The 25,918-nt window shown below is 41.9% G+C and overlaps 2 protein-coding genes across 6 annotated transcripts in view; one reads left to right on the top strand and one right to left on the bottom strand.

The window, feature by feature from the left end:
• Window positions 1-502: 502 nt before the first annotated feature.
• Window positions 503-3,401, bottom strand: ccn1 (cellular communication network factor 1). Its single transcript, XM_076088366.1, has 5 exons — window positions 3,068-3,401; window positions 2,667-2,895; window positions 1,959-2,303; window positions 1,643-1,845; window positions 503-1,524 (listed from the first exon to the last, which is right to left on the bottom strand). The coding sequence occupies exons 1-5, from the start codon at window positions 3,113-3,115 to the stop codon at window positions 1,222-1,224; spliced, it is 1,128 nt and encodes a 375-aa protein (XP_075944481.1). The 5' UTR covers window positions 3,116-3,401; the 3' UTR covers window positions 503-1,221.
• Window positions 3,323-25,918, top strand: part of ddah1 (dimethylarginine dimethylaminohydrolase 1) — a 71,084-nt gene continuing 48,488 nt past the window's right edge. The window contains exons 1-2 of one of the 5 annotated variants that reach the window (XM_076088368.1): window positions 3,323-4,321; window positions 10,759-11,092. In XM_076088368.1, the coding sequence (XP_075944483.1) occupies window positions 4,086-4,321; window positions 10,759-11,092 (570 nt within the window). In that variant the 5' untranslated portion in view covers window positions 3,323-4,085. Of the gene's footprint in view, window positions 4,706-6,092; window positions 11,093-25,918 lie in introns of those variants that run through there. The other 4 variants (XM_076088367.1, XM_076088370.1, XM_076088371.1 and 1 more) reach the window with 4 other exon arrangements.

Below are 25,918 nucleotides of genomic sequence, written 5' to 3'. Positions count from 1 at the left end.
TTAGGTCAATTTGGTAGTGCTAGTCCGCTGTGAGAAAAAAAAGCTTACCCGGGGAATGCATTCTTTGTATACAACCCATTGTATACAATAATAGTCATTGTCCCGCTTGCATGGTGTTTAATCCCGGCCCATTCAGAGCAGCACTTAAGATTCTTGGCATACTCCCATCCTCATTGCTACTCGTGGACTTACTCTCCCCCCCCCCCCCCCCCCTCTCAGAATCAGTCAAGTGTATGGCTTAGCCAGATCAAATGAAAGGAAGCTAGCTCGCTGCAGAATGGCATTCCAAAGCACAGAAAGTCAAGAGAGAGAGCCTCCGAGTTTTTGTTATCTAAGAACAGACTGACCCTGCTCGGTGTCTGTCTGAGGATCTCTTGGTCTCTGCAGAATGATGGAACCAAAGGATTTTCTCTGGAAACAGTGGCTATGAGTACCCTCCCCCTGCCCTGTGCATACCGTCCTGCGGTGTGGTTTGACCAGACTGAACACAGGCACTGTCATATTTCATAAATAAATCAGTTTTATTTGTGGCATATAAAATTAAATCATTTTACAATTTATTCCAGTATGACACATAATATCCAAATAAAGTAGCTACATTTTCTTGATAAATAATATTAATAACAATAATAAAAAAAACATTCATTCATCCTTTGACATGTTTCGCTTTGTCTTTTTCATGAAGGGAGTTCAATAGCTGCCACAAAACATGAACAATAATGCCCACGTCAGGAAGGAATGAAACCACACGCTTGTTAAACAAGTCCAGAGGTTGCACTCCGGTGTCTCGTTCTTAAGATACAGGATGGTATGCTAATTGAAGTTGCGTATGTGCATACCTACATATACACACACAAGTCTACAGTCTGATGACATGTCTGATGCAAAGGGTCGAAATATACACAGTGAATTGATATCAGCGACTAACATAAATGTACAAATATTAATTACATCTTGCTCCATAACGAAGCTACTTCTGATGCTCCATTAATATGAAGCAGTTCTTAGTTGAGAATGCTGACGTAGTCACAGCAAACAGTGCACTTCATTAAAGTCCTCATGATGTAAGCCTGCAATTCCTTGGGAATCTAGTTACAACAAGAAGCTGGTAGTTGATTGATAGTCTATTTACACCCCTGCATTCATCTGGACTGCCATTGGCTGCCAGCGCTGCTGATCATCTCTTTCTCTTGCTGAGGGGGTTTGGACCTCCTTCACCAATTAGTCTCTGAACTTGTGGATGTCGTTGGAGAGGCGGTAGAACGGGTAGGAGGCTTCGTTGGCATGGGGACAGTTGTAGGTGCACTTGCAGGACTCGATCATCATGATGTTCTTGTTGAAGGTCTCGCCGTCCTCGCAGAGGAACTTGACGCGGATGGTTCTGGTTTCGTGGGGGCTGCAGCAGCGGCCGTCCACGCAGGCGCCGCAGTACTTGGGCCTGTACTTTTTCAGGCTGGAGCAGCCGGCGTAGGAGAACTTCACTGGCTGACTGGACTTCTTGGTTCTGCTGCACTTCTTTCCTTTCTGCGGAGGGATAAACAACGAGGAGATGGGGATTAGTCATGGACTCGGACCCAGAAGGGACGCATTTCCAGTAACATGCATGTCAACATCACATCCAGTCATGGTGGCTCAAGCTTACCTTCAGACTGGAGTAAGGTGACTGGGTGCATAGCCGCACTTCACAGATTCGTGTCTCTTTGACCAGCTTGCACTCGCTGTTGTTGTTGGTGACTCTGGTGGAGATGCCTGTTCCACAGCTCTTGGAGCACTGGGACCAGGGTGTGGTTTGGACGATGCACTTCTGGCTGTCAAACATGTGGACTTCAGGCTGTGGTCTGAAGGCTAAAAGCATAAAGAAAAGATATGAGCATCTTAGAATCCTACATATTTTACGATATACTATGCATATATCCAGAAGAAAAAAACCGTTTCAGGATGAAAAAGAGCTTTCTTACCAGGTAGAGACTTGAGTCCTCCCTTCACAATGGAAATGAGCTCGTTCCTGTTGGTGAGGTCTCTTTCCAACTCATCAGTCATCATGTCTTTGCCAAAGATCTTCTCCAGGATGTCTTTGTCCTTGTTGTCATCGCACACCCACTCTTCGCAGCACTGGCCTGCTACCTTGACCAGTCTGGGGTTGGCACAGCCCAAGTTGGGCAGGGAGAGCTCCTGCGGGCACAGCGGGACACATCCCACTGCCCCATCGATGCATGTGCACTGGTGTTTACAGTTGGGCTGGAAGCTCTCTCCATTCTGGTAGATCCTGCTGTTGTACTCGCATGGTCTGCCTTCTGACTTGGCTGCAAGGGGAGGAAAAAAAACAAGAGGAAAGGAATGTTATTCTTTCCTGCTCTGCGCAGAAATGTCTGCTTTAGACATCACATGGCTGCCAGGTAAGGATCCGTTAAACTGTGAAATTCTTCAGGCTGCCTGAGGAGTCCCCCCCCCCCCCCCCCCCCCCCCCCCACCTTCCCCACAGTGGGCTGTCTGTACTTTGAGGTTTAGTCTAAGTTTTCCTTCTATTTGCATTCCACAGTGCTGAAATCACTAAGGTCCCCATACTCCTGAATTAAACCCTCTTATTTGACAAAACCAAACTGAAATCAACGTCGGGCTATTTCAAAAGCATGCACATCTGGAGCTGGATTGGTCTTTATACATACCTCGGCAGATGCCACGAGTAGTAGCGGCAGCAAAGCTGGCCCCAAAGTTACACTCCAGCCCTTTAGTGTGGTCACAAGGCTCGGTCAGGCTGCAGTCCTCGTTCAGCTGTCTGGCGCAAACTTTGCAACAGCCGCAGCCGTCCAGGACGACGCTCACGCCGGGTGCGCACTTGGTTATCTCCAGCCGACAGTCACACACGGAGGGACAGGAGGAGGAGGAGGAGAGGACCTGTACAGCCAACAACCAAATCTACTATTAAAGACTGACTATTAAGTCACACCACACAGGATATCCCCAAGCTATAAAAAAAAAACTATAATTTCGTTTAAAGAAGCATTATTTCCCTCTCCTCAAATACTCCAATAACTCTCTTTCAGATTGAAATAGAGAAATAACTCACCAGATTGAGGCTTCCGAGGAAGGCTACGGCAACAGTAAGCATCAGCATCTTGAATATTTCTTTTCTTTTGCGTGTTCAAGAGGAATCCTGTTCCCAGTTGTATGAAAAGTTAGTCTCTATTCGGAGGATTCCTTAGGTATTCCCTCACTCAGTCGTCTTGTCTCTCTTGATTTGATTCGCTGGTAGGATCTTCTGTTAGAGGCTCCTTTAGAGTAGATGAAGCTCTCGGTAAAGCGGTTGCAGTCTGCTGAGGTCCGGCCACCTCCGGACTTTTATACCGTAGTGGGAAGCTGACGTCGTTCCTGGGCTGCCTGCTGAACTGTTCCCAAACTATGCCAGGAATGTTTCTCGGCGCATTTTCCATCCAAGACCTAAGCTCCACCCTGTCTAAACCTTTCTCTTTTTTTTCTTTCTTTTTTTTTCTTTCTCAAATGGATTTTTCCCCCCTGGATCCCATCTGAACACACTTTTCCGTCTCGTATTTTTCTCTTCTTGTTTATCCCCTCCTTTCCTTTTCTTCCTCTGCTCGCTTCTCACATCTATCAACCCAAGTTCAGAGGACTTTTCGGTAGAAGTAGTTGGGTGTTTTATCCTAACTTCTATTTCCTGTGGTCTTTCTCTTCTTCTTGCTTTATCGACGCACGAGTGAAAGAGACAATTTGATATGTTATAGCTTCCTGATTTCAGTGCAACCTTTCACGGGTTTTACGTTTTAATACTGCTTACTACTGTTATCGTTTGATTAAACGCATAATAAAGGCATCGCAGAGAATATCAAGTATCAGTAATACAATGTCCCCGGAGGAATATTAGACTTATTGTCATATGTGGGCCAGTGATGCTTTTGCTGATTAAAGCAATTGGCTGAACACACGCTTATAGCATGTCGCAGTGGCCACCTTTTAAATAGCTTTAGTTTTTTTTCTCTGTGAGTCTAAAGGTGTGGGCAGAAATACGTTTAACAGCGTCTATTTCTGGCTTTCCAGTGCCTTTATTCAGAGGAGCTAAGCGTTTCCAGATGCGCGCAGAGCTCAGACGTAACAATATTGCCATATTTGGTATGGCAGTAGCCTACATTATTAACATATTTCTCTCCCTTTTGCCAGCAGACCACAGGGCATTCCTGACAGCTTTAAGGCTTGTTAAATATGTTCTTCGTGCAGGGAAATTCCTTTGCATTCATTCCTTGAGGCAATTTGACTTTTCACGCAATGTGTCCATCACGTTTCGGAGGGGGAGTGGGTCCCGTAGTAGGTAAAGTGATCCAATGTTCCACCAGAGATGTTGTGGTTGTTGGTGGGGGGAGACAAATACATGGTCTTTCTCATTTTTTTCTTTTTTTTTTTACGACGGGGGTCTCAATAAGTCTCCTCAACCGAAGTTTTCTAATCGTTCCGATTGATGTAAACGTTCCACAGATGGAAACGAAGTGCGTAAAGACGCAACACAAAACCATTATTATCGCCATGAATGGCTGGCAGATTCCAAAGAGGACATCTCGTATGAGGGCAGAGTGTTTTATTTGTGTGTATGAGGATCGGACATTTCACGACTATCTCCCCTGTAACCTCGTGTAGTTTTATCATGACGATACACTCAGACCGCAGCACTGAACAGGAAGACTGGAGAGCCTCTCCGGTGAGTTTGGACTTCTTTTCTTTTTCAGTTTAATCTGCGGATTGTGGTTGAGCTTCCGATAAGTAATCAACTTGTCCCTTTACAAACCCTGCATCATCATCGTGCTCCCGTTATATGAATATGAGTCATAGCAGCTGCAAGTGATTCTTAACAGATCCTATTTATTCAGCAAAAGTAAATCATTTCTGAAGTGTTCTTTGAGGGTCGTTTTATATCCGATGTGGACATACTGGACACTGAAGCTAAGTAACCCAGACTACTGGTTTCTCCTGGAGGATTGGGTTGAGGGTGATGTGTTTTTTCTTTAAATAATGGCCAGTGCAAACTTCTAATATGATATTCATATGATTACATTGTGAACAGATCAATATAGTCTACGTCTGTGTGAGTATTTTGCCTGGAGGTGTGCCTGTGTGCGCGCAGCCTATATGAGCAGGGGGTGTGTCCGTGTGAGCACATGTGCAATGCTCTCTTGTGTGTGTTTCCAAGCGCTACATTATGCTAAAGTGTGCCCACTTGCCCATGCTAATGTACAATTTAAGATTTTAAAGGGGCACTTCATTGATTTTACACCATCAACATTATCAACATCACTTTACTCATCATGGCGGATACAACTCAACCCATGAAAACAGCTCGTGCGGGTTCTTGTGTAGTTTGAAAAAAACAAAAACTGATGATGTCATCAACTTGGTTTGGGCTTGGAGACTCAATCAATATGTTTAACTGAGAGCCTGCCTTGCAAACTGTGACCATGGACTTTAAAATACATTTACCAGGCAGCAGTTTATGAAAAAAAAAAACTATAGTATTGCATTATGGGAAATGTGGGATCTAGTATTTTTTGAGTTTTACCTGAAGCACCAAACGTCAGGATATCCTGGCGTCGATTTTCATCATTCTTGACGTACAGTCGGTCACAAGTCTCCAAACTTTCTGGAAGTACAATACCAATTTGGTGTGATACCCCTTCAATGTCACTGAATTGTTTGGACAGCAGGTATTATGTCATGTTTTGTTTGATTGTCCTCTGCTATGTTGACCCAAAGCCTCTCCAGTGTGTATGTGCATACTGTATGTGGGTCTACATGTGTGTGTATGGCCGCGTGTGTGCATCCGTTTTGTGTGTTACCGCGATAGGAAACAGTGTTGTCATTGTACATCAATGGAGAATAACACGCACTAATCTACATTCCTTAATTACCCACTCAGTTCAGGAAATATTCCAAAAGCTGGACATGTCTCCGAGTAGCAATTGCCCTGGCATAATAGTTTCCACTAAGGCTGTCCGAGTACCCCCATCGCACACACATACATACTACCCCCCCCCCCCCCCCCCCCCCCCAAAAAAACAATAAGGAGGGGGGCTCTTTCCTTCACAGAAATGATCATTGCATTATGCTCACAGCTCTGTAGCATGGATATCGGAGCAGTTCCAAAACCTCCAGCTGGGATGCTTAAATAATTTCACTGCTCACCAAAATTCGAGAGATTATTGTGTGTTTGTGGCTCATTGTAATGGAAACTCATTTTCAGATCTCACTAGGAGCACTCACAGTTGAAGAGACGGCAGCCCTCAGAATCGGTTCCCAGGGAGTCCGAAGCAAGCGGCCCCTCAGCTTTCCCATTTATGTCTAAGTGACAGATGGAACATTTAAACAACTGATTCCATTGTAGTATATTCAAGATAAATGTCATAACTGGTATGCAGTATGTTCAAGCAACACTTCCTTTCTCTGTCAGCTCATGGAGCAGCAGGAAGTCTGCTGAGTTATGGATCGTTCTTGTGTGAACAGGGGCCGAGATGAGGCCAACGGTTAAAATACTGACTCAAGTTCTTTAGAAACGTAGATGTGATTAGGCAGAACTCTGCAATCACAGTTTCACATGAATTTTATTGAATTTATTTTTGTAAGTTTTGCTGATTGTTTGAAAGGAAAAAAGACTCAGTCCAGGCTTGATTGATGTTTGGCCATTTTGTCTTTGTTATTTTGACATCGTCTAATGAAAGGGCATTGGTTCAGGAGGGCTATTTCATAGCTCAATCTATTGAGTTATTTCATAACATGCCACTGCCAATAAAGACGTTTCCTGTCAAGGTAAATGTATTTGTGTTGGCAAAAACAAGTAAATAATCATCCTCATTTTCCAGTCTTGATTACTTTAAAGGACACACATAGCTTACCATCATCTAGCATTTTTACAGCGCATTTCGAGTCGTCCAGCTACTCAAAAATTTTTACACCAAAGTCAACATTTACCCTAATCACACACACATTCATACACCGATGGCAGTAGCTGCCATTCAAGGTGCCATTAGGATTTAATCGAATCTTTCACTCACACACTGATATGACGCATGCCTTCGGGAGCAATTTGGGGTTCAGTCTCTTGCCCAAGGACACATCGACAAGTGAACTAGAGGAGCTTGGGGTCGAACTGCTGATCTTCTTGTTAATGGATGACCTGCACTACCTCCTGACCAGTTGTCGCTCAAAACACTCATTGCAGTGATATGTTAATTTAGTGTAAAAGGCAAAACATTCCTCAACGGGGCCCATGAATATCTAACTCCAGCATCACATTGGCTGTGCTTTGTTAATAGTTCTACAATCTAGAGACTGCATTGCCATCGCTCTTGTGTTAACATATGCACATATCGCACTGAAAATCTATCGTTGAGCTTCAACAGCGGAGGAAAATGGGTAAAAACTCTGTAGCAGACAAAATCTGTATCACACAGCCAAAGGATTTTTTAAAATGTGATGTAAGGCGGCAAAAGAAGATAACATGGTTATCTTAATTATATAGGGTCAGTTAACATTCACATACCAATCCCACAGCTCTGTCAAAAATAAATGACACAAAAGGAACCTCCTCTTTGTCAAAAGATGTAATCACCAGCTATGATTCTTTGGAAAAGAACACTTCTGACATTTCTGTCTTAATAAATCATAGTGAAGACGAGTTTGAGGGGAAATTCTTTCAGATGCCTCCTGTTTAAATACAGTACTTAAGGGATAAAGATGGAGATATTTCATGTTTTCTCTCTGTTAACAAATCCCATAAGACCAAAACCAGCAATGTGCTAAATCAGGAGTAAATAGTGCATATAGGAAACTTTGCAGCAGCAGGGAGATGTATGTTGGATTTGCTATTTATAAGGACATACCTTCCTACGTATCTATAGTATCTATTTCCTGTTATGTTTGTGATTTAACTACAAGGCATTTCCCCTGATGCCTTTTGACAGCTCCAATGCCATTTTAGATTTAGATATTTCTTTCACTCAATTTTTGGCATAAATGCATTGGAATAGACACACTACCAGTTTTGAACGATAGTTTGTGATTATAAATGTCACTGCATCCTTTCCTCAAGCTTGAGAGACTCTTAAAAAGCATTTAATCAATATTTTCTAAAATGGCTAAAAAAAGAAAAATCTGGAATTTGACCCAATTAAAGCTGCTATCGAAATGCTTCAAAATACATATTCATCACATCATTTTTTAAAAATCATTTCATGTCATGTTGTTTCGTCACTTTATTTTCTGTGGTAATTGGGTTCATAAGTTTGCCTGACGGCTTCGAGTTAAATATGCTCTGTGCACCTGGTGTAATCATGCTGTCTGTGTGACGTCTCGGATCTCATCATGAGTCCAATCATACCAGGCAAATAAGAGGTGCTGCTTTTTGGTGCCGCTTCATCCGCAGCTGGAGGATCGTGTCTGCTTTCACTCATTTATTTTATACACACTGTACCAGCCAGGTGTGCCTGAAGTATGAGGGCTTTCCTTCATCTAAAGTTACCCAAATTCCTCAGCATGGAGAGAGAAAAGAGAAAGAGAGGGTCTTTTATTGGGCCACGTCCAGCCGTTACGGAAAAAAAAAAGAATGAGAAGTCTGGGTGGGGGCAGGTGTTAGTGTCGGGAGGAGGGTGGTGGTGGTGGTTGGCGATCCTGGCTGGAGTGGAAAAAGGAATGTGGGGCTCCTGGAATGTTTAGAGCAGTCGGGGATAATTGAGTGAATTTGGAACAAGAAAAGACAAAGCGAGGTCCCGCGGTGCAAGAATGTACTTCTGGGACGTCTGAAGAAACATTCCATCCATTCAGACAGTTTCACCGGGCCCAGAGCCTTCCATAGATGGCACCATAGGGAATATAAACCCCCTCCCTTCCTCTTCCCATATATACACTCACACACACACACACTGCCCTTACTTTCACACTCTCCTTGCCCTATACGCCTCTCACACTGCAGGACAAGCAGAGATCCTCCTTTTATAAATATGCTTTTCCATTGACGTTTGTGTACATTTTATCAAAAAGTCTGCCAAGAGTGAAGCAGTTACATATGTTTCCAAATTCTCAGGTTCACAAATAGAGATGTGCTCGTATAGTCTTTCTTTCACACTTTGTTTTTATAAAAGTTGAAACATCTAAACAACAAAGCATGGGAGTCAAGTACACTTCTTACTTCCCCGCCTTTATGTCATTAGCTGTATGCAGATACAAATATGATAACATCTATTCCCCCTAGTTATTTTTTCCCTTGGGAAACAGTCTTACCATTATATACATGTGTTTTTTTTACTTTGTCCAGAGGGTCTAACAATTTTAAGTTACTACGTTTCTGCAGTCAAAGTAAAAGTTGACATAGAAACAGGATGCTTCTTGCTACACTACTTTTATTATAATAACTCGATACAACCTAAAATGTCATACATTTTCCCAAAATATGTCATGACCAGAAGATGTTGGAATGATTGGGATCCCTATGCCAGCCCAGCTTCTAAAGCTGTGTTCAGACCAAATGCAAAGCGGATTTTTTGTGCAGCACAATTATATGCAATGCAAAAATGTGAATAGATGTAAATCTGCGCCGGATGAGACAAATACACATCCATGTGAGTTGTAACACTGCTATCGAATTATATTGTCTTGTCATATTCTTGACAAATGTTTTTGTGTTCTTTATATCAAACTAACATCATAGCATCCTATGGCCATTGTACTATTTTACAGCGACATTTTCTGAAGTAATAAGAAATTGGTTCGAATACAAACGTCATTATGGATTCTAGATCTGCAGCTAAATTATAATTGTTGTATTAGTTGATTGATCACTAGCCAAGTGCTATTCTGTTTAATAGCATATAGCACTCCCTTGCACACTTACACCTTTGCACTATTGGACATGTGCACTTGTTACACATTTACATGTCCCTGCTCTATAGCTCTGTATTTCATGGTGATGTTGTGTTTTTGTATTCTGTTTTTATGTGAACCCTGGCTGCAAAACTAATGCGCCATGAGGGATAATAACTTGCATGTGGATTTAATGGTGAAAACAATGCTGATTACAATTTCCTAAAGCATTCAATCTTCAAATTGCTTATATTGTCAAACCAATTGTCCAAAATTTAAAGATGTCCAGTTTATAATCGCACAAGAGAAAGAAAAGCAGCAAATAATGAAAGCAGAGAATATTGAAGAAGGTAGTGTTTTGCATTTTAGCTTGAAAAATGACTAAAATGATTCAAAGTCAAAATAGTTGCATTCATAATTGTCCGCTGATTGACTGATTGACTTATCGTTTCAGGTTTAATTTATCCCGATAGATAAGCAATTAAGCGTTATAGGCCTACTATGGATAAATAACTGAATTATTTCTTGAAGTTAAAGAGACTTTTAAAGCACTAAGGAGTTTGACTTGCAGGCTCTGCTTTGCTGATTCAGTGTGAAATGCGTTGAGCCATACATTCAGTGTGTTTCTGACTGTCACTTGTTGTGCTGACGCTTCACAGCGGGCTGACAGTTGGCTCGTTGGCTTCACGTGATAGTCGTTGCGCGTCACCGAAGCGCTGTCCCTCGCCTTTCGACTGGAGCAGGGCAGACTTGACACCGTGTGTAGCAGGCGACTGTAAATAATTAATTAAAACCCAACAAACTAGCAGGGAACAAATAAGCAAGGCAGCAGCAGGTTATCTGATAGTAGTTCCTCTCATTCATTCGCCCGGGGTTGTCTTGCCGTTGTATTTTCTTTTTCTCCAGATTTGAACGTGCCAATAAAAAAAAAAAAGGAAAGCGAAACATGGCTGGTTTAATGTCAGACTTTAGTCTCTACACCCACGCCGTCGTTCGGGGAATCCCCGCATCCCTGGCCAAAGAAGCGCTCCGGAGCAGCCAGGCGGAGGTGGACCTGTCCAAGGCGCGGAAGGAGCACGAGGCGTACGTCGAGGTCCTGGGGACGAGGCTCGGGCTGGAGGTGGTGGAGCTCCCCGCGGACGAGTCGCTCCCGGACTGCGTGTTCGTGGAGGATGCGGCCGTGGTGTGCGGTGACACGGCGCTCATCACCAGACCTGGGGCAGAGAGCAGGAGGAGAGAGGTAGGGAAAGCGTCAGCTTCCTCTGCATGACTTCAATTTGCCGAAAATGACAAAACAAAACAAAAAGTTTGAAGTGGAGAGGAAGGCGTTGTCATTTGGCATGCAAGTAATAGTCTGCAGCGGTGCAGGTTGTAGAGTACCATATTAAGGTGGCTGATATATGTGACAGTCATTAGCAGGATGTGTTTACTGCGAAAGCAAGATTTTCCCCTCGAAGTCTATGAGTCAGTTCATAATTTACTCGTGTTCACTACATGTGATGCTAAATCAAATCTTCCGCCAAAATGAGTGAAATTTCAGTTTTAGGAAGGTTTGTCCTGCAGGATGGCCTACATCTCTGAAAGCTACTTATCACCAGCTGTGCCAATCAAGATCACATTTGAACCATATTGTGCAACAGCCTATACAAAGGGATATGTTGATTAGGCTTGAGGCAACGCCCATTTGAATGACGACAATGCTTTTTTTTTTGCTTTTTTAAATATAGCAGCCTAAGTGCTTATCCTGCACTGTACTTTTCCTAATTAAGGCAAAATTTCAAAAATGTATAGATTTTTCTTTGCATGTTTGTAGTTTACATGATACACTTTTCTTGGTGATGAATGCACTTATTTATTACACACATTTGTTGTCTGTTGTCAATAATAATCATGGGATGTGTTCAATGCATCCAAGAAGGTCTTGCTTCATAATTCACACAGTAATTGGCTGATTAAGACCATGACAAAACCTGCAGTATTAGAAAAAAAGAAAATATAGACATGTATTTTAGGAACTGAGAGGCTTTGTGACCGCTGTAATGAACGAATGGCGACATTTCTGAGAACCAAACAACAATGCCTGTCCACAAGGTTGCCTAGTGAGGGTAGCTGCAATGTAGGGTAGCCGCGTTTGTGTAAATGACAATGGTTGAAACGGTGGGACGGCTTCTGTGAAAGCCCCCCGTCATTTCACATCAGAGTCACTTTGTTTGGTTCCAATGGTCCCCAGCCTCACTGGAGCCAGGGATACTGATTTGAAAGGCTTGGCGCTGCTACCGTCAGCCACCACATTTCATTTATTCTGAACGTGGTACACGACAGGCAGTTGCATGCACATGTGCACGCGCCATCAGCACTCTGCCCAAACCCTTTCTCACATTTTAAATTGTGCTTTTTGTCATATTTGATAAAGAGATAGCAATGATTTTGTTTCTGGCCCCTGTTCTGCCCATGGGAGGAGTCAGCTGTGATGAATAACAAACAATGAGGATCTAATCCAGTGAGGATAAGAGCATAAACAATTTGCTTGCAAAAACAGTACTTAAACAAAAAAATCACAGATTCTAATGAATGCACGACTATTGTCTCGGTCAGAATTATTATTCAGTTGAATTGGATACCTTTGTCCATAATGAGATATAATGTACTGTAATAATGAAATATCATCTTGTTGTGTAATGCTGACCTGCTGGATGCACTGTGAAAAATCTACATAATTACATTTTCTCATAAAAGTGGTTTTATGGCTTTGGTTTCACAATTTGACTATGAAATTTAGCACCTTTAATGATATAAATATTTTTGCTTCTTGTTTGTATGCAAAGAAGAATAATGTAGTGTAAGGGCACTCGATGTGTTGCCCATAATACACAGTATAATACATCGTAAGCACCTAATTTAGCATCACAGTCATAATAGCTATAAAAACCTGAGATGTTTCTTTCCGGTAATGCAGGAGGTACGAGTTGTATCAATCCAAACATTGTCAGAATCACCAAACTACCCAATCACTTTGGGGGTTATTAGCTTTTGTAACATTTCTCAGAGTGTCAAAGTTTTCTTCAAACTCTTATCCAGCCTGCTGTTTACAACACCTTATCTTTAATGCAGGAGCTTGAACCTTCTTGGTGTGTAAAAAATATGACATTACGCTAATGCTTGTACTTTGTTAATGTTATTGTGCGTTGTAAAGTACTGCGTACACTTACACTTGTGAGCGCGGCCTCATTATTCACCTACAAACACATTTTTGACCTGAGAAATTATGTTTTTTGTTCTTTTTTATCAGCCTTCCTGGGAATCAATCCTTTTGCTTGTGGAGGTGAACTACAATTGTGTGAGCAGTCACGTCCTGTAGACTTTTTTCCTTCCTGTGTTTGCTTGGTCAGTTACAATTTTAGCTTATTATGCTTGAAGGTTATACCTACAACTCTTCAGACATGCCTGTGTTGAAATAATTAGCACCTCCTATTCACTGGTGGTTGAATGGTGAGGGTTGAATTTTAGCACACAACTACCTCAACATCCTTGCATGTAGATTTGGCTGCACCACAAACACTACATCTCAGTGCTGTGTCACTAAGTTCACTATTGGACTGATTCCAAGATAATCAACAAACAACCTGGGTGACTTCAATTGGCTGAGTCTGTTTTTGAACCTCAAACATTATTGAGCGCCTATCAGGATCAGCATGTTTGGCCAGGGCCTTGTCTATTTCCTCTGCTTCACTTCACATATTTTCAGTCTTCCATGAATTGCTGCCAATTTAATGCCAAGATTTACGAGGCAAGATTCAGTTGTAGTGAGAGAAAAAAAGTCTTGTCACAGCTTGTGTGACGAGGTGAAACCCCTAATTTGTTGGGCTTGTATGAACTTCCTACTGGGGAGCACTCTGCCAAAATATCAAACAGTTTCCAGTCTTTACAGAGGTTTAATTTATTAAGAAATATATATATATTTTTAAAGAGTCCAGGCCTAGAGCAGGAGAGGTAAAGGAGGCTTCAACCCTCCACAGATCCCACAGCGTCTCCTCTGCAGAAAAGACCATGACCTCCCAGATAGTGTGCCAATCAGGTTATTAGATCAATGCAGGCAACAGAGTGAGAGAAGCAATCATTAACATGATTCAACTTCTGGAAGTGGTTTTGAAGTGAATAATGTTCTAATCTTTTATCAATTCAGGTCAATTTATCAGTAGCCAGGATAGTGTTACGGGCTGCCAGTAAAAACCTGGACTTCGTCCAGATCCCTTTGACTGTCGAGTGGAGAACGCTCTCTTAACTTGTGCTTCTCTTTGGATCAGATACTGTGGAGTTCAGGTGCACATTGCAGCAGGAGAATAGATGTGGAGTCTATGTTGGGGGGGGGCACTTGTTATTGTTCATCACTTTAGTCCGTTTTAAATGCTGTGGCATTTAGTTGGTGGTTTATCGGCCTCATCCATCAGGTCTGCTTTGAGTTCTCCTCTAATCGTCTTGTAGAGTCACTGCAGGAGAGATGAACTAGTTGGTTCACACAATTTGATCACTCTCTTCTTTGCCTTTTTTAAAGGGTGGGGTCATCACTGTTTGTACCCAGTTCAACTCCATATGACAATATGGATTGGGAAAACATTTCTTAAAGGTTGCAGCATTATTCTCATCCATTAGGCTGCTGCTTAAAAGCTTTATTATCAGGGGAAATGCTCCTCTAAATGGACTGCATGACTGTTCACTGCAAAGTGCAGCATTGTCTAAAAACACTCCAACAAAGAGCCAAAGTTAATTATTCCGTAATAATGAACACGTATATGGATGAGCTGAAACGGTTCACCAAGCTGCATGCAGAGCTGCAGATTGTAAGGTGACCTTCATGCTAATTGTGAACCTATTTGGGAATCATAATTAAATGGCATAAGTGAACCTGCACTGTTATTTTCAACATTATGAAAAGGACCCTACAGAGTGTTTTCCTTATCTTTCGCTTGATCCGGTCTGTTTGTTATTGTGTCCACGTCTCGCTCAAGGAGAAGTCTCGTGAAATCTGAATATCGGGCGGCAACGGGTCCCACTCTTTACAGCATTCTTCCTCTGTGGGCCTCATAGGGTCACAGCACCCACAGGAACACCTTCATCTTCCAGAGCATCGCAGCCTTACAGCAGCCGGTTCACCCTCCTCTGCCTGTTGCCCCTTTGCCCCTGGCAAACCTATTCAAAGACCTCATCCACGTTATTGAAATTATTTAAATATTCAGCCACAACATTGAAAAGGTTTAAACTCAAAGCTACACTTTCTGTACTCCAACTCAACAAACCCTGTCTGGCCGCCATTGTCATCTGGCAACACGTCACCTCGAGAGATTTCATAAAGGGGACTTCTCCATGAGCTAGACTCTTTCCATAATGTCAGACGCTTAAAATAGCAATCAGAGCCCATCAATGGCAAAAAGAAGCACTTTTAGTGGACGTAAATGACGGTGCCACCTTGCCCCGATAGGATTCCATAAAGCCTGTGAGCGGCTGTTGTCTGCGGTGTTCTCGCCCAATACTGAACCACTTTCAGAAATGTTTGTCTCCATTAGTCAGTTAGACACAAAAACATTGGGAAATGGGGTCCAATTAAATAAAGTTATCCTTTTAATGTCAAGCCTTTTCAGAATTGAGATAAAGAATATTTACTCGAGGCCATCAAGAATTATGAGCTTTGAATGCATTTCTTGGCCTCATAGGTCATAGCATTGTTAGATTTTTAATTTGACAGCATACAATATGTTTTTTTAATCTATTGAACCCACAGTCAGTTTCAAACACATTTGACGTCCATTCAGAGTTTTCAGACTTATAATAAACATTAGTCTAGCTTGTGTGTTATAGGTATTGACTCCTTGTGCCTTTTAAGACTCTCACTAGATGCACTGACAGCTCAGCCACAAAACAAAGACTTACTGGGATGTATTCTGCAAGCACAGTATGACTGACTTGAGAATATTTCCCTGGCCTGCTCACAACATTTGAGTTTTTCTCTCAGACCTCCTGACCTTAACTGTTGTTTGGAGAGACGCACATGTTGCCAAACTGTCCTTCCTGTTACCTTTTTAATTGTCTACATAACTTATCTATTCATTTAAAGAAGAGTGAGTCAATCAGCCCATTAATAATCTATTTTAAAATGTCCCCAAGTGTCTGTTTGGCGGGAAGTAAGTGAGTGCACTGCAGATTTAGTGTGGATGAGTTCACAGTGGATTTGATTGTTTAGTACCATCACTGCTCTCTGTAGATGCTCTGATGCAAGTTTTGAACTGTTGGCGTTCCTTGTGCCAATCAAAACGTGCATGTATTTGCTTGCTTACATACTTTATTGGTAGTTTTTTCAGCACCAACTCGGGTAAATGAGTTCAGGTATAGCCCTTTATGTCGGCAACATTTCTTTGTATGTTTTTACAATGACAATAAACATCCTTATCCTTTATGTGTGAGAGGATAAAAGGTGTAAGATAACACTGTATTGCAGTTCAGCCTGAACTCAAGGGACAGTTAGTGGAGTCAGTTAAGATAGCACACCGATCAGGGCGACCAGTATCAGTATGTGTAGTTTGCCCCCATGTTACGTAATTACATAATAATTACGTAAGCCAGTGAGGGATAATGTCCAAATCCCTGTCCCTGTTCTTGGCAGAGAGACAATTTTTAGAAAATAAGAAAGGTAGCACAAATAATTATCATTGATTATACTGTTTTTAGTACATATTATGTCACTTCACCGCCTAATCTTCATGAACACAACTTTCGCTGTGCCACCTCACCTCGGTTGTCTGGAGCCCTGAAATGACCAAACAAGCACAACAAATGGATTTGTAAGTGAAGAAATTAGCATTGCACCTGCATTTTAATGAAGCCCGAATCCAGGAACTTCTGGAGAAACGTTTTGAATTAGAATTAACAAGTTGTAGTTGATAGTCTTGCTTTAGCAGAAGTGATTTAAGTTTAAAAAAAAAAGTTGGGTAAGGGGATTGCTGGTTATTCAAATCAGAGCAGGTCTAACATTTTGACGGTTTAACCCTTTGGAAAGGTTACTCAAATATCGGTCTAAAGTTCTGAGATTCTCAAGAGCCTGATTAGCCAAGCTGAAAGGATTTTCTGTAAGTGTTCTTGAAATTGGTTTTGTTGTTAAAAAAGTACAGCAACTATTTGCGGCACAGTTTTTGCAGTATATTGTTGGTCAAAAATAAACTCGACTCTCAATCCGGCAGCCATGACAAGTAGTGATGTTGCTGAACTCTGATAAACGGCTTCATATAATTTCAGCTGTCTCCCAGTAGCTGCAGTTGGGTGACTTTTTCTCTGTATACATATCTGTACTTCAGGTTGTGCTGGAGTCTGACAGACAAACTTGATTGTCTAAAAAGAAAATCCCCCCTCATCCTCCACTCTCACATTTTACTCCCACTGTTTTTACTGAAGCAAAAAGACCTGAGTTCAGAACGGGGCGGTGATGTTTGATTTAGCTTCATCAACTGAATGGACAGTTTAAATCCACCATGAAATGGTTACTAAGCCTGCCACCTTTTACTGGCACTACCCCAGACACTGTGATGACTTCAAGTGTAGCCATTATCTATTTCGTCAGTCGATACTTACTGTATCTTATAATAGCACGCTGCTGTAAGCAGTTACTGTAAGCTAAACTCAGTGAGCCTGGAAAGTAATGGCCATTAAAAAGTGCTAAAATCTGTCGGAACAAGTGTAAAAGGTTTAGGTGTCAATTTAAGTCTGGAGACAGGATGGAAAAGTTTGGTTCAGACACAATATTTAGGTCATGTTTTCATAGACGTAATATTTAGGTTCAGTCTTGGCGGTTTATATGTCCGTGCGGGCCCCTTTCTGGTCATGCCTCATGAAGCTGCCCTCAAACTAACACCAGACAGCACAGAAGCCCTGTTTTGACTAGACGGCCTGCAGATGCAGACTCCTCGCCGTCCTCCTGGCTCTTGTGTGACTTCCCTAACGGAACCGACCTGGTTTCCTTCAGGGAGGCCTGGCATCCGCGTGTGAACGGGGGAGGAGGGTGAGACACCTGGAACCCGCCAGTGGGCCAGGGTCAACGGGCCTTCCCTAACGGTCTGTCACATTCCTTCCACATTTAACCTGCCCTTCCTCTCACTGTTTGTCTGTCTGACTCCTCGTCTGGCGTGTTCGTTTGTAACATCGCAGTGCTGCTTCCTCTCACATCCTCCGTCTTTTGATACATTTTCTCACAAAGGATATCAAATCATAATATCTTCCAAGGTCTTACTCGGGTGAAGCTGATTGCATTTACATTCAACAACCTGAAGTTCAGGATCATTGTTGCCACAAATCAACCACTCAACATAGTAGATGGTCTGCCAGTGAAAAAGTCAGAATCTCTTTTTGGCTGAGCAATATATAGGTTAGCTTGACTTTAATACAGGAAGAATAAACTATATTTCCAGTAATCTCATAATGGCGGTACTAAATTACTGTGCGGCTGAGATGTCTTCTGTTGGCATGAAAATGTACTCTCATTGAGAATCAGCAGTGGGAATGCCGATTTTGCATTCCACTCAAAACAGTTTGGCAGTGAGCCAGACATATTAAACCAGCTTCTCATACTGTGAGTCGGAGCTTACACACCTAAACCTAAGATTAAATACGTAATAGTTCAAATAGGAATATTCAAAGGATATAAGTCTAAATTCAGTAGAGATGTTCTGAATTCCTAATTATCCTTGTTGTCATGTCAGTCAAACTACTTCTTACATATTTGTTGTCACTAAATACTTAAACCCAGGAACTGCCAGATGTAACTGTTGTGTAGCTAACTGACAAAACAAACGCTCCAAATATATGACCCGTTATGAGGAAAAGAGGGACTGTTGAATATGGTTAACACATCTGACAGATATACACATATAGCTCTCCATGTATGTATATATAAATATATCATTTATACGTTAACGAAGGGTTAGCAGTTGGGTTTAAAGCATATTATATTTAATTCCCCGTTAAAACAGTTATTTTTGGCAGTAAAGCTACAGCTCGTGATACTACAGTAACTCTGCATTCAAGATCACAATGTGTTCTGTATGAGTCGATCAACACGTGCCAGTACTTTGCCTCTCGTGTGTACCAGGAAGTCTCTCATAAAGAACATGAATAGATCATAGAGTCCTCCCCGCCCACCCTGCTGTCACCTTACGCCCTGCTCCCTTTTTTCCCTCGGATTCACCCACGGCAAACCCACCAACCCCGCGTGGCGCAACAGCCTGCTAGACAGCTGCAGGCAGTACTCTGGTGAACAGGAACTCCTCTCGGCCTCGCAGGATGACCGGGTCACGCTCAGCCGTCACCGTGGGTGTGTGAATGTCTGGTTTGGTATGCGAGACAGAGCAGTGGAAGACACAGGAAGTGGGCCAGGCACGGTGGTGTTGAGAAAAGTCGCGCTGAGGTCAGAAAGGGCGCAGCATAGCCAGAGACGAAACCCCTTTTTACTCGTGAAAGTTTGGGGATACAATTTTACGTCTAATAAAATGTTATTCTATTCTTCTTTCTCTCTTTTTCTTTCCATCTTTTGCCTGCTGTCTGAATCGGAAACATAATGTTGCAAATACAAAGTAACGCAACACGAGGGGTGACGCGGTAGATTTTGGGGAGACGTGGCTCCCAGGGACACGTTTCATTTGTATTAATGCGATTTTGATCTTTTCAGAATGAAGAAAATCTTCCAGGGATGTTTGTATTTTTTTCAAACAATGGGCACTCTTGCCCTTCTGTAGTGGATCTGGTTGTTTGGTCATTTATCACCTCTGATTGGTTTAAGTCTCGAGCAGAAACTAGAGCTTCACATTTCAGTTTTTGTTGTTTCACCAAGTCAGTCTGAAGGGGTAGCCTCTTTGACCTGATTACTGTGTTACTGAAAGTAAACACATAACCCACCATTAGCAACTGTACTTCAGAACATACCATTCATAGCTCAAGAAATGTTATTGGATTTCTAAAGCACATATTAAAAGATTGAAAAGAGCTCTCAAATACTAAGGTGTTGTTAATTTGCCATTGGTTGCTTGCTTTGGGCATGTTGACCATACATCATTTGTTGCCGTTTGAAGGCAGATTATGCAACAAACAAAGAGTAGGATGCAGCAGGATTGCGTCTATGTACTTAGTAGTGGCCCTCACTTTAACCAAACATACTTCACTGGTAATACATTTATTGAGATAAATCCCTGCACACTCTTATAATCTCTCTCTCCCTCTACTTGTCTCACTTCTCTCCCAGTCAGTCTTTGACTTCTCACTCTCACTCCCTCCCTTTCGTTGTCACTCTAACGGCAGACTCCCTGAAAGATACAAACTGTCAACATTAACTTTATTGATCGCTGGAGATGCAGAGCCAAAAAGACTCCTACATCTTGCAGGCTACAACCATCCCTCTCTTCTGTCAGTCCAGTTGACAGTTGTGGTTAAATGCACAGTTTATTTTCTGCCGTCACCGAGTAACCACAATCTTAAGAGCCGTCATTTTATCTCAAGGCCCGTTGATGGGATTTGGCTGCAGCGCCTGGTGCTGAAAACGAGATATACCTTTGTCTGAGGAAGTGGTGCACCCACTGTCTAATGAAAAAAGCCAACATGCTGATGTCACGCAGGTATAATCTTTAACATGTTCACCATCTTAGTTTAGCGTGCTAGCATGCTAATTAGCACTAACGTTTTTTTGTTGTTGAGATATTTTAATGTGGATCCCAGTGGTCGATCAACCAAAGTTGCCATAGAGCCACAGCTAAAAAGGCCAAACATACACGGTTGTGAGGGAAATAGTCACTGTTTAAAGACAATAGATTGATCAATAATGGAAAGCAATCATTAGTTGCAGCAGTAACTGCGTCTTGTCTAAATGCTTTAAGCAGAATACTGAAATTCAGACGGGTGATTTGCTGTTTGATGATGATGAATGGTCTTTTAAAGTAGCCTGGGAATGTAACTGAAAAGTTGAACATGAAGATACTGTTTCCACAGTGTGTGACGACAGGTGTGAGCCTGTCAAAAACACTTCTATCCTACTTGTAATTGTCACCAGGAGGCTGACGTGATTGTGCTTTTCCCCAGTTGGCAGTTTAAATCGACAGACCATCAAAGGAACTTACCATCAGACTACTTACTTAATTGGTCTACATTCCAATGAGCTCACGCTAGCTGAAATAATTAAATTCTGCACACGATTCAGACATGTAGCGCAGGCAGGGCTCAGTGCAGTGTTGAAAGAACACGGTTGAATCTGTTCTGGTGTTTGTGTGGAACAGAGCAGTGCTCCTGGTGACTTGGAGCTACGTCGAGAGTGAAGTAAGCGAGGAAGCATTGACCAAGACCAACTGCATTGTTACAGTAAAAACAAGGGGAAATAATTCACAAGTTGAAAATCAACTTTGAGAATATCAAACTCGTTTTAAAGAAGCACTATTTCCTGATAAACTTCCTCCCAAGTGCTACTGTGACTTTAGACCCTCCATGTCAATTCCACTCTGGTAGTTTCTGAGTGAAACGCCTCGGAGACACTGAGCGAATTATAAACTCTTCACCCCTTCGCCTCACATTGCTTGGAGGGGCTGGGTTTTGTATTTACATGTCAAGATTAAGCCAGCAGGAGCCAGACCCCTGACGCACAACGACACACTGCTATGATGCCCACATCCATTTCAACACGCACCTTAAAATACACTGCCCTTTCACACCCTTTTAGTCATTCACAGTATAACTAGTCTTTGTTTGACCGATGGGAAACAAACATACACGCCAACAGAGCTAACACATAGTGGTATGCATATGAATGTGTACTAAATTCCACACATAGAAGAGCTCTCTCCTGCACACATGCCTGCGTTTCACCCCCCTATTCCCATTTATCTTTTGTCGCCGTTAAAGACAGCAGGCACACACTCAATCAAGTCAATTTTACGTCTCATTGTTTGATGCCATCCCGGGAGGACAAGCTTAAAGCAAGGCTCAGTCATTTTTGTACATTGCTGTGTTTGCCGAAAATGCGAAGCCTCCAGAGCAAACACTGTTTTTCACATCTGCTCAACTCTCGGAGCACAAAGCCAATATTGTTTCAAAATGATCTTACTGACGGGAACATGAAGTGATTTGTCTCTGCAGCACGCTCCAGTATCCACGCCCTGTCACCACATCTCTCCTGTTGTCTTCGTTTCTTGCCTTCGTTTTTTTGTCTTTCCCCAACCAACTTGTTGTCGTGCTGCAGATTTATAGAGATTTAACTGAAACTGACCATGAATGCCTGTTTCTGTTTTTGTTGACATGTTCGTTAATCACCAACAGATGATATTTCATCAACAATGTAAATACTTTGTCTTTGATGCATGCTTCACATGTCTCTTCTTAATTTTTGGCCCCTCTATCACAGCGTGGAGCAAATGTTCCTGTCACTGCTTGAACTTCTTCTGCTCTCTGCCTCGTTGGGAAGGTCTGCTCATTGGTCTTTCAGGAAAGTGGTATATTTCAGACGCTGTTTAGTTCCAGAACCGCCCTCTTTGAATGAGCATTTTGTCTCTGCTCCATCATTCAGTCTGACTCATGCGACTTGCAGAGTCGTTTTTAATTATGCCAAAGTAGGGGGCACACGCAAATTGAATTTAACAGTGAGTGAATCTTGGCCAAAGTAATGCGAGAAGCTCAGCTGCTGAACACTATGTGTGGTCCTGTTGTACCCATGTGTTTTATTTCCACGGTTCTAAATAGGTCAGAACTCCAGCAACACAGTACATAGAACCGTTTTATTGCAAAACCAATGCGTTTCGGCTTGTGGCCGTCATCAGGCTCATCATTCATGTTTCTAAGCAGGATAATGTGCTGTTTCTACTATATGCTACTGTGATTTCCATTCCCTGGGAATAAATTATAGTCTGATTTTTAGCAATTTGAAATAAGTGGGATTAGCAGAGGCTGAGCTAATGATCCAGTGATTTAGAGCATTCGGGAAGAAAGCCTTCATTATGCAGCGTTATCTGCACAGAAGTGCAGCTGAGTATTCTGTTCACTTCTTTTCAGGAGGCTTAGAAGGAATAAGACATAAACTGATATCAATATTCTGAATTTTAAATTGATGTTTACTGTTTCCGCAGTCTAAAGTTTTCTCTGGATTACTTGGGTATTAGCACGTCTTTGAGAATATGTTTAGGTTTAAAAGCCAAATAAAGTTATTAGTTAAATTTAAAATATCCAAACTGAAGCTTTTGATAAAGTTACATTCACAAATTGTTTTTCTCTCCTCATCTCCATGAAGCGTTTTAGCATCTTTCAGTTCATTGTTTGGGTTTTAAGGTCCACAATTTTTACTGTTTAAAAATCAAAAAAAGAGAGATGGATACATTCTTCCTCCTGCACACTCCCCCTTTAATTTCCTAAATACTGAAGCAGAATTGTTTTAGCATATGCTTACTGCTTGGCAATCTGCATGAATATTAATATGCAGAATTTGCACCCGTATATTTACAATCACACACACGCATGCTCACTGTGTGCGTGCGCATGTGAGTCCATTCATTCTCAGACGCAGGAGGTGAGACCCAGGTGTCTAGTTTCCCCATGAGGGTGAGTCAGGAGACGGTATGTATCGACTGGGTGCCACAATGTTCTCGGAGTGTCAGGACGCGGCTGGAGGCCACGGGGACAGTGCTCGTCTGTCGCATCTCTCTCACCCACGTGTGATTTGTGCTTGTGTTACAGTAGTGTGTCTCAGCTGCATCTGCTGCAATTTGCCATCAAACAATCTATTAAAGGGTAATTTCGCACGGCTGACAAGAAACATATTTTTAAATGTATTTATTATAGCCATAGGGATTTAGATGTCCGTCTCTGAGATGTTCTGCTGCCACCTTAATACAATGAAGTTGACTGGAATTTGTACAAAAAAAATAAAAATATCGTGTTGGGGGAATTTTATTGACTGCCAGGATTTAAGGTAATGTTTTACAGCAATCCGGCAATATATCATACCGCTTTGTATGTATTGTTTGGTAGCAGCTAATAAATTGCACCCTATAACTCTCTTTCGCACATTACCAGTATGTACCCTACAGCAGCTGCCTACAGCTTGGGGCTACATGGATCAAATACCATAATTAGTGGTGATATACATGCACGTGGGCATCGACGTTTACGTTCAGTACCTGAAGTGATTTCAGTTGTGTCTGCCAATATTCCCAACACCTCTGATGTCACACTGTCTTTGTTCAGACTCGAAGAAGCCATCTTAGCCAAAATAATCAAGCATCTGTCATTAACTGTGTATTTTCAAGGATCTTTGATATGTCTGACTGTAGATCCTTGTGATCCTTGTATTTGGCAGCTTTGGGCGTGTTCACAAACGGACAATTACAAGTTTGCATTTCAGGCGTATTGTGCAAAAGGTTGGTTTTTACAAAAGTTTTTACACCACCATCAATCTCTAACAATTTCAATCTTGGTTGTAAATTGGCAGTTGTCTTAAAGAGTACTGTATGAGTGTGCATGTACGCATTCACATGTGCATGATGGGTAAGCGTTTGTGTGTGTGTGTGTGCGTGGATGTGTGAGAGGTCCTGAGGGGCAGGGCAGGTATCGGGGCTGGGCAGGGAGGTGTGTGTTGCCTCCCCTGTCTGCCCTCGGCTGTCACAGTGTGGTGTGATGTCCGTTCTCAGTCTGTTCTCACGCCAAGGATCATACTGAAAACACATTAGTCTTCTCCACCAGCCAATCTCCTCAGTCACGCACAGAGCACATGCAGAGCCAGCGTCAATATGTCAGTGCCGAAAAGGATTAGTTAAGTAATCCAGTTGTCCAAAAATTAGAAAATAATTAGTTGATTAAGTGATTTATTCCAAACACTAGCGGGATCCAACATTTTATATAACTATAAATGGGATCTTTTGGGGATTTTGGGCTGTTAGTTGGACAAAACAAGAAATTTGAAGATGACACATTGGGCTTCGGGAAATTGTGATGCACTTATTTCATGTGTTTCTGATATATAAATTAAACCCTTGATTGACATTGAGATTAATTTGATAATAAAAAACAATTATTGCTTTATTATAGAAAGAGGAAGTGTACTTCTAAACATTTGAAACGCATTAAAAAGGAGTAAAGTATAGATATGTTATTCAAAATAAAGCATGCCTTGTCTTTCTGCCACATAACACACTGGACTTCCACTGTAGAGCGTAGGGATACTAGCTTTTATTGCCAGCAGCTGAAAGACTTAACATTTATTTATGTTTTCCATTATAATTAATGAACAAAATAGACTACTACTATTAGATTAGGTACGCTAGACTTAAAGAGCATTACTTTCCCATAGAGACTATTTGCATTTGTCTAACTTATATCTCTGACAGATGAGAAGGAGCTTTTCATCTGTCTTTTCATTTGCACAGAGAAATATAATGTTTTTCTATTACTTTTGCTTGATCCGACCTGTCTGTTATTGTGTCCACTCTTTACAGCATTCTTCTGCTGTGGGTCTCATAGAGTCACAGCACCCACAGGAGCACCACCAGTCTCTCGAGCTACGTAGCCTTACAGCAGCCGGTTCACCCTCCTCTGCCATTGAATTCAAAAGATCTCAAAGACTTCATCCACACTGTCGAATTCATCTAAATATTCAACAATGACATTGAAAATATTTAAGATAACACTAAGCTAGACTTTCTGTACTCCAGCATATCAAACTCTGTCCGTTCAGCACTCTCATTTCCAGGAGTTTTCAGGACGAGACTTCTCCTTGAGCTAGACTCTCTCCATAGTGTCGGACACTTGTAATAATCAGAGCCCATCAAAAACAAGTACTTTGAGTGGACGTAAATGCGTGACTACAGTGCTCTCACTCAACACGGAACCAATTTCAGAAATTGTTGTCTCTATTAGTCAGTTTGGTACAAATAAAAATGGGAAAATAGGGTCCAGGTTGAAAAGTTACCCTTTAAGAAAGTACAACAGTGACAAATTGGGCCGATAGCATCATATTCAACAAAGAGCCTCGGATATGAATGGAACATGTATTGGATGAGTTAAC

This window comes from Anarhichas minor, unplaced genomic scaffold, assembly GCF_050575085.1.
Source record: "Anarhichas minor isolate MPS153535 unplaced genomic scaffold, ASM5057508v1 ptg000010l, whole genome shotgun sequence".
In the NCBI taxonomy this organism is placed as follows: domain Eukaryota; kingdom Metazoa; phylum Chordata; class Actinopteri; order Perciformes; family Anarhichadidae; genus Anarhichas; species Anarhichas minor.
Note: the sequence above shows the minus strand (reverse complement) of the source record. Positions and strands in the feature narration are given on the sequence as shown.

Excerpts from the sequence above, each read along its gene's own strand:
- ccn1 (XM_076088366.1), bottom strand. The coding sequence starts at position 3,115 with ATGCTGATGCTTACTGTTGCCGTAGCCTTCCTCGGAAGCCTCAATCTG. Across the intron at positions 2,896-3,067 it reads TCCTCGGAAGCCTCAATCTG|GTCCTCTCCTCCTCCTCCTC; the intron begins GTGAGTTATTTC and ends TTGGCTGTACAG. Across the intron at positions 1,846-1,958 it reads AGGACTCAAGTCTCTACCTG|CCTTCAGACCACAGCCTGAA; the intron begins GTAAGAAAGCTC and ends TTATGCTTTTAG.